General features: G+C 29.3%; 1 protein-coding gene across 1 annotated transcript; it reads left to right on the top strand.

Annotated features, from left to right (window-relative positions):
* The first annotated feature begins 315 nt into the window (after nucleotides 1-315).
* On the top strand, nucleotides 316-999 carry LOC129966342 (prostatic spermine-binding protein-like). Its single transcript, XM_056080762.1, has one exon. The coding sequence runs from the start codon at nucleotides 316-318 to the stop codon at nucleotides 997-999; it is 684 nt and encodes a 227-aa protein (XP_055936737.1).
* The last annotated feature ends 10,152 nt before the right edge of the window (nucleotides 1,000-11,151 follow it).

Below are 11,151 nucleotides of genomic sequence, written 5' to 3'. Positions count from 1 at the left end.
AAAAGGCAATGTTAGGAAAATTCTTCTTCCTCTAAATTATTTCTTGCAAATAGACTCTGATTAACAGCTCGATCTTCATCCTACGAATGTTTCATTTCTAAAAGATTCATTCTAAAGATGAAATTTGGAGATAAAAAATCATATAAATAACATGAAAGCTTCAATTCAAAATCAGTTGAAATATTCAGAAATAAAAAGATAACGAATGATCAATTAAACTTGCGTTTTAATTTATTCTATTCACAAGAATATTACAAACGAGTAAATCAGTATATGTTGATATTAATAAAATCAATTTTGACGATCAAATGTAACATGCAGCTTGAAATTTTTAATGATGATGACCATGATGGTGATGATCATGTCCATGATGATGGTGGCCATGGTTCTGATGATGATCATGATGACCATGATGGTGATGTCTTTCTTCTACGGAGCGCTTCTGATGGTGGTGATGTCCATGATGGTGGTGGCCATGGTGGTGATGGTCATGATGATCGTGATGATGATCATGATGGCCGTGGTGGTGATGATGATCGTGATGACCATGATGGTGATGTCTTTCTTCTACGGAGCGCTTATGATGGTGATGATGTCCATGATGGTGGTGGCCATGGTGGTGATGGTCATGATGATTGTGATGATGATCATGGTGGCCATGGTGGTGATGATGATCGTGATGACCATGATGGTGATGTCTTTCATCTACGGAGCGCTTATGATGGTGATGATGTCCATGATGGTGGTGGCCATGGTGGTGATGGTCATGATGATTGTGATGATGATCATGGTGGCCATGGTGGTGATGATGATCGTGATGACCATGATGGTGATGTCTTTCTTCTACGGAGCGCTTATGATGGTGATGATGTCCATGATGGTGGTGGCCATGGTGACCATAGTGGTGATGGCCATGGTGACCATGATGATGATGGTGGTGATGCTTTGCCTCTAATGTATCTTCAGGCTTGGCAGATGCATAATCGCATATCACTATGATAGAAAATATCACACAGATGATGGTAAGTGAATGCATAATTTCCTGAGGTTACCTGCGAAACAGTGAATATCTAAATATTGAGAAGGACCAAAGCTTTGTTTGGAAGTGATTTTTCATAGTAATATAAAGCTTTATATAGTGTAGAGAACAAAAACTTTAAAAATCAGTGGTAGAAAGTGCCGAGTAATACATTCAAAAAACGAAAAAAATCAAGTCATGAGATAGCAATCATTTCTATTCTGTTTGGCAAATAAAAACATTCTAGGTTTCTATGTCATGGTCAGGATTCAATTGTTTATGAATCATTTGAATTTTTCAAAACTATTATTTAAAAAGTAAACACCGCTCTTTTTCTATTTGATCCAAAGAAAACTTGCTCTATGAAATCATCTGAAGAAATATGCGATGTGTCACATAAAAAAGAGCATACTTCTCAATTGTCATGATTTTTTATAAATGTTTGGGTATTGCATTAAATTTAAGTCAACTAATATCTATGCCACATTTTCTGTTTAATTATTCAGCTTAATTTTTTGTAGATCTTATACGTGTTTATTTGTACGGAAGCTTTGGAAATCAATAATAACCGTTGAAGTCCATTAAATTGAAATAAAGTTATCTATATCCTAGTATCGGTAAGAAAATCAATGTATCTTAAACGCTTTGCGTTTACTTTTTACCCCATTCAGAAAAAAAAAAAAAAACTTTTTTCGTCTGCTTATCGTCTGTCTATTACACATTGATGAAAATTTGCCATTATTATTGGATAATTACGAAATCAATATCAGATATATGTGCTCGCAAAAAAAGAATACGTAAAAGATTTATTAATTCTTTGTAATAATTACTGATTGTCTGTAAAATTTGCTAGCTTGATTATTAAAATTTGATAAATGTTAATAATAATAAATAAATAGATTCTATCCCATTCCAAAAAAATTTTTTAAGAAAACTCAGACTTAGTTTCATTTTGTTTTAACTTCAAAATTATCAGACAAATATAATATTTTGAGCATTTGAATGTGTCTTAAAATAAAAAAAATAAAAAAAATATCACATTATTTGATGAAAAACCTATTTACAATACAGGTAATATTTATAGAACATTTGTATCCATTTTGCTTTTATATATTTTTATATTTTTCAGTGTGCTTATTAAAAAATCCTACAGAGACTGTGATTATAGCAAAATATATATATATATTTTATAATTTTTATGTTATGAGATAAATTGATGAAATACAGGAAGACCACAAAATAACTTTTCGTATTTGCAGTCATCTGCAATTAAAACTAATAAATGGAATGAAACCAAAATTCAAAAGCACACTTTAGATGATATGGTCAAATCACACACCAAAAAAAGGTTTATCAAATTTTGCCAACAATTGTAAATGCATTATCTTACTCACAAGGAGGATCAGCAAGTTGAAAATGTTGTTCAAAGGACCGTAATATTAATTAATAAAGCATTACTTTTTGTGAGTTTCCTATTTAGAGTCATTAATATCTGTATGTGTGTTTTGTATTACAAGAACGTTAATGAAGCCTTGCAGAATCCATTTTTCGCGCGTTTTATGTGGTGCAATTTCGTCCAACAGGGCAAACTTTCACTTATGTATGGTTTTTGACTAAATATTTTTGAATATTCTTCCCTCCTCACATTCCACGAAATTTATTTCCATCCGTTCATTGGTTTCAGCTCCAAACGTAAAAAAATATTTTAAGAATTTTTACAAAGAATTAAAATTGTTTCAATAAATGCTTTTCTTCCCTTTGACTTTAAGAAAACGAAAAATAATGAAATTTATTAAAACCTTGAAGCAACTGCTTTAGTTTATGCAGTTTGAGAGCAGGAAAGTTTTTTCTAGTATTCCTTTAAATTCAACATTATTTCTAAGTAAATAAAATGTTAATTTTCTTATTAATTATTAAGCTTGTTAAATGCTTATTACTTATTAAAATTAAAGGAAAATTTCGTAGAAATATACTAATAGAACTGAACAGATAATTTTTTTTTTGAATTTCAAAGTAGCGATAAACTTATTTAGATGCTTCGAAGTTATTCAGGCAAAACATTAACATATCAACGAATTCTTAATTTAATAGGTAATTAAAATTTTTAAAAATCATTCCTTATCATATTCCATCCAAGAAGTAACTAGATTCCAAATTCTTCCAGCAACTAGTTTCATTCAACTGTTTGCTTCTCTTTATTCTTGCTTATGACAATGGTACAATTTTCGAATGCATTATCTGATCAAAAATATCCAAATATTTTCGAATTTGGATTCTTTTTAATTTATTCAAAAAAGAGTGTATGATTTGCCTTTAAATTTTAATCATGTAAAAATTATAGTTGAACTCACATTTTGAATTGAAGGTTTGGTCACGAACGCCATTTTAGGACTATCAGAAATTGATGGAAAAAAATGATTTGGAATCATCCCGTTTTACAGAAAGATGTTGATAAATTATTACATTCATCAATGATTTTGTTTGCCGTGCATAATTTTTATACCCATTTTCATAAAATTAGCACATTTTCTCTTGAAAACAAAGAATTTATTAAAAAATCCCAAATTTTTCCACATGGTTTTGTTTTAATTATGCAGAATTTTCAATCAAATCATACGAATTCACAAAGTATGTGACAATATATTATTAATACATAATAGGATATTTAAGTAAAAAGTAAATACTGTGAGTACTTTAACAATGAGTAATAAATAATAATTTAGTAATGAGTATTTGCATTAAATAATTTATAACTATTTAAGTGTGAAGCTTAGCATGTATTTTTCTTAAAAATTTCAAAATCAGATTTATATAGAAAAAATTATTGAAAAATTCTTATTAAAATAGTTATTATTCAGAAAGATATTCACATTACAAAGAGTTGAATTAAATTTATTCTCTAAGAGATGATAAATTATGTGGCATTTTCAACAAATTGATATTTTTAGCTCTTTATTTACCAAAATATTTTACCACAAATTTTTCAATTATATTTTTGCATCATTCGATAAATTTTGGTGCAGAATGGTACCAGAAAAATGGAAACAAAATTTTAAAATTAATTAAAATAATTCATTTAATTAATAATTAAAGATTTTTAATTTTTGCCTTTAGCTGATATCTACTGCTTGTGTCAAATACCACAGGAAAAGTAATATTACGAAGTCGTACATAGAAATATAAATTATGTATTTTCAAATCGTCTGGTATTAGAAAAAAATGTGAAAATTCAGAATTCTTGCTTTTCGACAAAAAAATATTTGATTTTCCATTAAAATAGAAAGATTTTAAATAAGTATTTGTTGAGAGTTCTTTATTTTTTTAATAGAAAGAATTTTATTGAAAACTATTTTTTTTTTAATTGACATCATTTTTAATCGACAATATAATGAATGTATTTTACTTTTTCCCTAATACCATAGTTTTTATGACAAAAAGGATGCTTCGTATTTCTTTTTTCTTCTAAAATAGCTCTTTTCTCCGAACAAAACGTCACGCATCTTTACTTATGCTTTTATAAAAGAAAGTTGGCAATTGTAAAATTTGGACATCTGGCTTTTCAGATGAGCTGAAATTCAATTCCAATGCTTTGACACTTTCGAAGGCACTTTGGCTTTATTCAAACGAAAATCGTAAGGCCTATGTAAAACCATCAAGACCAATTCATTCGAATTTCTACATTGTTTCGAAGTTTTCCTCTTTTTCAGGCTTATCCCTTTTTAACTCAACGAGACTTCTACTGTGTAAAATTCGCATTTACGGAAAAGAAACTGTCTTTAAATTGAACTTTTCTCTTTCCATGTATATAACAGCTTCGAATCCTTAAATCTTAAATCATGAGACACAGAATATCTTGAATTCCTGATGAGACTTCCTAACTCTTCTCAAGGGATAAGAATCGTTTTTGACAAAAATCAAGCGAAAAAAATAATTATCAGATTAAATTTTATTTTACCAAAATCTTTGAAAAATATTCTAACGATAGTGTACTCCTATTTTTACTAATTTGTCAAATGCATTGAACATAATGAATGTCAATGTAGTCTTATACTTTTAATTACATATTAAATACCTATAGTAAATATAAGCTGTCACTCTTAATATTTTTCTTTAAAAAATAGAAAACTTTATTATATTTCGAACATTTCTTAAGCGGACTTCATTTTCAATGGTTTTCAAATCTTTTAACGACATTTATAAAAGCTATCAATATTAAATATACTGCAGCCAATCAAAATAATCATTGTTCATTAAAAATGTCAGGTTTCGATGAAAATAAAATTTAAATGTTTGATCGAATATATACCGACATTTTTTTCTAAAACAGAACCCCATTTCCTATTGTTGACATTTCCAGTGTCCAACTTTTGACTGAGATTATCACCATTTACGGATCGGTCGACGATTCAACTTCTTATTTTTGCAGAAGGCTGCTATTTTTTACTCCAATGATCTTCCATTAATTCTTTCTTTTTATAGACATAGTTCCCTTTCAATTCATTGAATATTGCAGGTTTTAATGAGACTCGGATACAGTACGCGATCTATCGAATGTACACATATGTTATATTTGTACTTCTGAATAGTCATTCGGCAGTATTTATAATATTTATATGACTAATGATCTTAACTAGAATTTATTTTGTGAAGTCAGCCATCTAACTCTCCAACCCACCACGAAGGCACACGGATTTAAACCATAAAAACTGAATGACCGGACCGCCGCAGCAACAACATTGGTGGGAACTGTGGTTGAGTCCTAAGGGCCGTCAGGGCCGTCACCGGTGACGGTACAACCCTCCCCGAAAAAAGTACGTCCCGTCATCGATGGGAGGAGTCAGATCCCCCACCTATTAGTGTACCCTCCAGGGTGGCGAGATCCAACCACCATGCCGGAAGCATCTCATCCTCATTTCGAGGTGCCCCTCGGGGGTTATTTATTTTGTGAATGAAGCTTGTATTGGGAACATCTTGATATATCATGTTATAGCTTATTTTTCAATTTTATCCTATTTTCGGAAAAATCCAATTTTACAGTATTTATTACAGTTATGTTCATATACATACAGTGCATCCGTTTTATCGGTTATTGTTAATAAATATTGGTAATTATTCATGTAAATCAAATTAAATATTTCATGTGTGTGTGCATGCGTGTGTACATGTTATTTTAATTTACAGAGGTTCCAAAAATATTTATTTTTTAATCATTCGAAATACTCCACTTGATTTTCTGAATTGCATGGTCTTTTATTTTCTCACTTTCTTTTAACACTCATTGAACCTAAAACGCTACTTTAATAAATTTCCTTCCAAAATATTATTTCACACCGTCAATTTTCCAGTCTTAGGCATTCGTGTTCAGACAACAATAATGTCTAGTCATACCTCCTTCTGAAAAAAAATTTTTTTTTCAAACTTATCATCAAAATGGATGTTTTTCCTAACTCATGATAAAAAAGAATAAAAAATATGATATTCCAGTTAAGCACGTGTGTGTGTGTGTGTGTGTGTGTGTGTGTGTGTGTGTGTGTGTGTGGTGTGTGTGTGTGTGTGTGTGTGTGTGTGTGTGTGTGTGTGTGTGTGTGTGTGTGTGTGTGTTTTAATTTTATGAAAGAAAGTTTAGTTATGTGCGTGTCTGCTTCTTCAGTATCAAGACAAATCTGTCACTTTTATAAACGTAACATTTGGCACAAAGGCAGTCATAATAGTGTCTAAATGCATACCAAATTCCAGATTTTAAAATTAAATTAAGAAATTTTGTATTTAACATTTTTATTTTGTTTTAGATTTTAATTTGTTTTTCTTAAAATTTGTTTTGAATCTCTGACAAAGTTTCCTGAATTTCGAGAAATTTTTAAATAATAGCCGCTTTTTCGAACAATTAAAAAAAAATTTAATAATATTTCTGGATACGATATTCCAATTCAGTGAACTTTTTTTCAAATTTTTTGTGAGGTCATTATCGGAATATTTCTCACTCATTTAAAATAAGGACGATTAATATATTTTCAATGATTGATTTTTAAATATTATTTTCCAGATAAATTCAGAGATTGTTTTTTCTTTGCTGTTGTAGCAGAAAAAATAAAACTTCTCCAGCAAGTAATTTTATTTTTTCATTTTGGCATCTCGCCAAATTATGAAATGAAGAATCATGAAATTTTATATGCAAAATATTTTATGAGGGCGTAAAATCGAAATGAACTTGTTAATTGCCATTTGGCAGCAGCTCGTACGTTTGGATTGTTCACGTTTATGAATCCGCAGACTTTCACGTGGTAATCAAGCGAGTGAAATTTTTTTGTTTAAAAGACCAACAGCAAAAAAAAAAAAAAAAAAAAAAAAAAAAAAAAAAAAACTTGTTTTTCAAGCAGCATAAGCCAGAAAAATTTAATTTCACCTTATTCTTGGACAATGAAATTCTTTTTCATTAAGATAGTATGAGCAAAATGAACTCAGTTTCGATTATAAAATGAATTTGAAGCTAGGGTGCTTTATAATGTTATTGCAAAATTTCAATTCTAAAAAAAAAAAAAATGGAAAGGAATACGCTATATTTGTAACCAAATTACAAAGTAACATTATAGAGCCAAAAACACTGATTCTGCAAATGGCGAGATACAGTGGCTCAAAAAATTGAGAGTACACCTTACTTTTACTTGATAAATCCGACTTCCAATGTAAATAACCCATTATCGAGAAGTGTAAACATGTTTTTATTTTTGCACATAACAAATGGTTTAATTTAGAGTAAAACTAAGAAAAATCAACGAAAAACTTCAAAATCGAAAAGTTTCAGAAGCATTTTAAATAAACTTACGTAGAATTTTGCCTCAAAAAATTGAGAATACACCAAGGAAATTTTTGTAATATCTCGCATAGAAACAAAGTGTCACTATTAAGTTGCATGTCTTTTGGCTCCTATAATGGCCTCTAAACGTTATGGTACCGATTCGACCCCTTTTTGATGGTATCTGAAGATATTTTACCCCATTCATCTTGCAACGCTTGTTTCAAATGGGTTTTGTTTCTAATTTTGTGTTTCTGAACCACTTTTTCAAGTATGGCCCATGAATATTCAATGGCATTGATGGTATCGTGGTGTGTGTACTGTGGTGGGGTGTGTGTAACTGCTGTTTACAATGAAAAAGACGCCATATTTTGGACGTTACGTGCATTCTGTTTAGAGTCGTTGCTCTGCTGGAAAATGAAATTTCCATCTAAATCCAAATTTTTAACACTTTTCTTTAGATTGCTGTGACCATATGATTCATCCAACTTGTTGCAGAAACTTTTTAAATCATACGCAGAAATGTAAGTGTTGAAACTGTGCGAAATGCCATTAGACAAGCTGGGTATAAAAGTCCCGTTGTTAAAGAGAAATCGTTCATCAGCTTGAAAATTCAGAAAAAGCATTTGAAGTTTGCAAAAACTCATCAATTGAAGACCAATAACCTTTGGAAGAAAACCATATTTAGTAATGAAAGAAAACTCAACATTTTTGACAGTGACAGCCATCGTACTGTATGGAGAAAGCCTAATACTGTTTCGGATCCAAAAAAATGTACGTCCTGCAGTTAAACATGATGGTGACTCCGTCATGATTTGAGGTTGCATGGCTTCATCGGGGGCAGGAAATTTAATTTTTATAGATGGCATTATAAACAATACGGTTTACTTGGATATACTTCGCAGCAATCTAAAGGAAAGTGCTAAAAATTTGTGTTTAGATGGAAATTTCATTTTCCAGTAGGATAACGACGCCAAACAGAATGCACATAACGTCAAAATATGGTGTCTTTTTCATTGTAAACAGAAGTTACACACACCATCACAGTACCCCGACATCAATACCATTGAATATCTGTGGGCCACACTCGAAGCAGCAGTCCAAAAACACATAATTAGGGACAGAACCCATTTAAAATAAGTGGTGCAAGAAGAATGGGGTAAAATATCTTCAGATACTACCAAAAATTGGTCGAATCGGTACCATAACGTTTAGAGACTATTATAAAAGCCAAAAGACATGCAACTAAATACTGACACGTTCTTTCTATGCGAGATATTACAAGAATTTCACTGGTGTATTCTTAATTTTTTGAGGCAAAATTCTGCGCATGTTTATTTAAAATACTTCTGAAACTTTTCAATTTAGAATTTTTTCGTTGATTTTTCTTTATTTTTATTCTAAATTAAACCATTTGTTATGTGTAAAAATAAAAACATGTTTGCACTTCCCGGTAATATATTATTTATATTGAAAGTCGAATTTATCAAATAAAAGTAAGGTGTATTCTGAATTTTTTGAGCCACTGTATATTTCATATCATGCATATATCATTTCTTCCAATAGCGATGAGATCATCAAATTCAAACGGAAGCAGTTTCTCGTTCGTGTGGTCTATAGTATGGTAATAGTTAAAGCAAAAGAGCAAAATTGTAAAAATTTACTTAATTCTGTACAATCTTTTTTGTTGTTGTTGTTGTTTTCATGGATCATCATATGTGAACTTTCCATGATAAAATTTTTTGTCTCATTGAATGCTGTCACTTCAAGAAGAGAAATAGTCAGTTAGGTTTATCTAGAAGTTTTAAATGACTGAATTCTGATTGATGTAAAAATTTGTAAGACTTAGGATTAGAATGAAAAATAGTAATCACTGCATCATTAAATTTGGGAACAAAACTGAATTATATTCCAGTTTTTAAAATTATATAGCTTACTATTGTTTCCACTTAAGAGAAATTAAAATATCTCCAATTTTCGTCAATGAATAATTATTTTTATACATCTGAAACATTCAAAAAAAATTTCTATTCTTATTCTAAAACAGTATATGAAATTTTTTCATTTGACCTTTAGAGGGGTTTTTTTTTGTATTTTTGTTATTAAATTTAAATCGAAAGAATTTAAATCGAAACATCTAAAAATACTGACATCTGCAGCAGAATGTTTACTTCATCATCTTTCAGAATTTTTACTTCAGTAACCTTTCATTAAATATTATTTTTCGAAATTTGATATAAACAAAATTTAAATGTTTCAAGCTGTTCTTCAAATGAAAAACTTCTCTCACATTAAGGGAAAAAACTTAAAACATTGTTACACAGGTATATTAAAGACAAATGAAAATTATTCTTTGCAAAATTCACTTTTTATTTCCAATTTGTGATAAAAATCCAAAAACTTAAGTTGGCCAATTTTTTAAAAAAGAAATAAGGATTAAAATTAGTAGTTGTTCTAAGAATTCTGAGAATTTTCTTAAATTAATTTCTTATTTAATTTGCATAGTTTAGACTTTATTTATTCAAAATTCTTTTGAAAAACTGTAACTAATTATTTTAAATTCATACAATATAAAATTAATAACATTATTTTTCCTATGACTGCAAATTAAATGTTTGTTTTGATTTTTCGCAATATCTTCTGAGTTAATATTTATCTTTATTTCTTTTTTGCAGATCTACATATATTATTACTCTTAAAATGTAATGTATTAACTGTTAATTTCATGAAAATGTTAATAAAAATGAAATATTAACAATCTGCATCATTTCTTGTATCGAATAAAAGGGAAATGGTTTAAAATTTGTCTGAATCCATTCGTAAACTTAGCAATAACTTTACACGCATATAAAAAAAACACAGATAACTAAAATGGCTTAAAAGTCAATCAGAAGAGTATATTACAAACTTATTATTGCAAATTACTTCTTCAAAAAAATATTTGAATTGATTTAAGTTATTTCTTTGAAAATTATTTTAACTAATGCAAATTGTCTCTTTCTATTTCTTCTTAGATTATTCTTGACAATATTCGGTTAAAAAAAACTTTTAAATTCTCAAAATCCTATCCAATGTTTTTATTTTTTTTCTTTTTTTTTTTCCTTAATTTTTCCAAACTGAAAATTTTTAAACGTATGAATAACAATAAAATTTTCATCAAATTTACTGTAATAATAAGAAATATACAGAAAAAAATAGAATAGTTAGGCAAATACTTTTATTTCTGCCAATCTCAAAGTATCGCATAGGTGCCTATTTTACAAGCGCTCATTCAAGCAAATTGGAATCAATTCAAGAAATGTGACTTCAATGGGAATACTTTCAATGGTGATGATCGTGT

Source organism: Argiope bruennichi, chromosome 4 (genome assembly GCF_947563725.1).
Source record: "Argiope bruennichi chromosome 4, qqArgBrue1.1, whole genome shotgun sequence".
Classification (NCBI taxonomy): Eukaryota; Metazoa; Arthropoda; class Arachnida; order Araneae; family Araneidae; genus Argiope; species Argiope bruennichi.
Note: the sequence above shows the minus strand (reverse complement) of the source record. Positions and strands in the feature narration are given on the sequence as shown.

Bases quoted from the DNA above. Each gene is read 5' to 3' on its own strand.
- LOC129966342 (XM_056080762.1), top strand. From the start codon at position 316: ATGCAGCTTGAAATTTTTAATGATGATGACCATGATGGTGATGATCAT.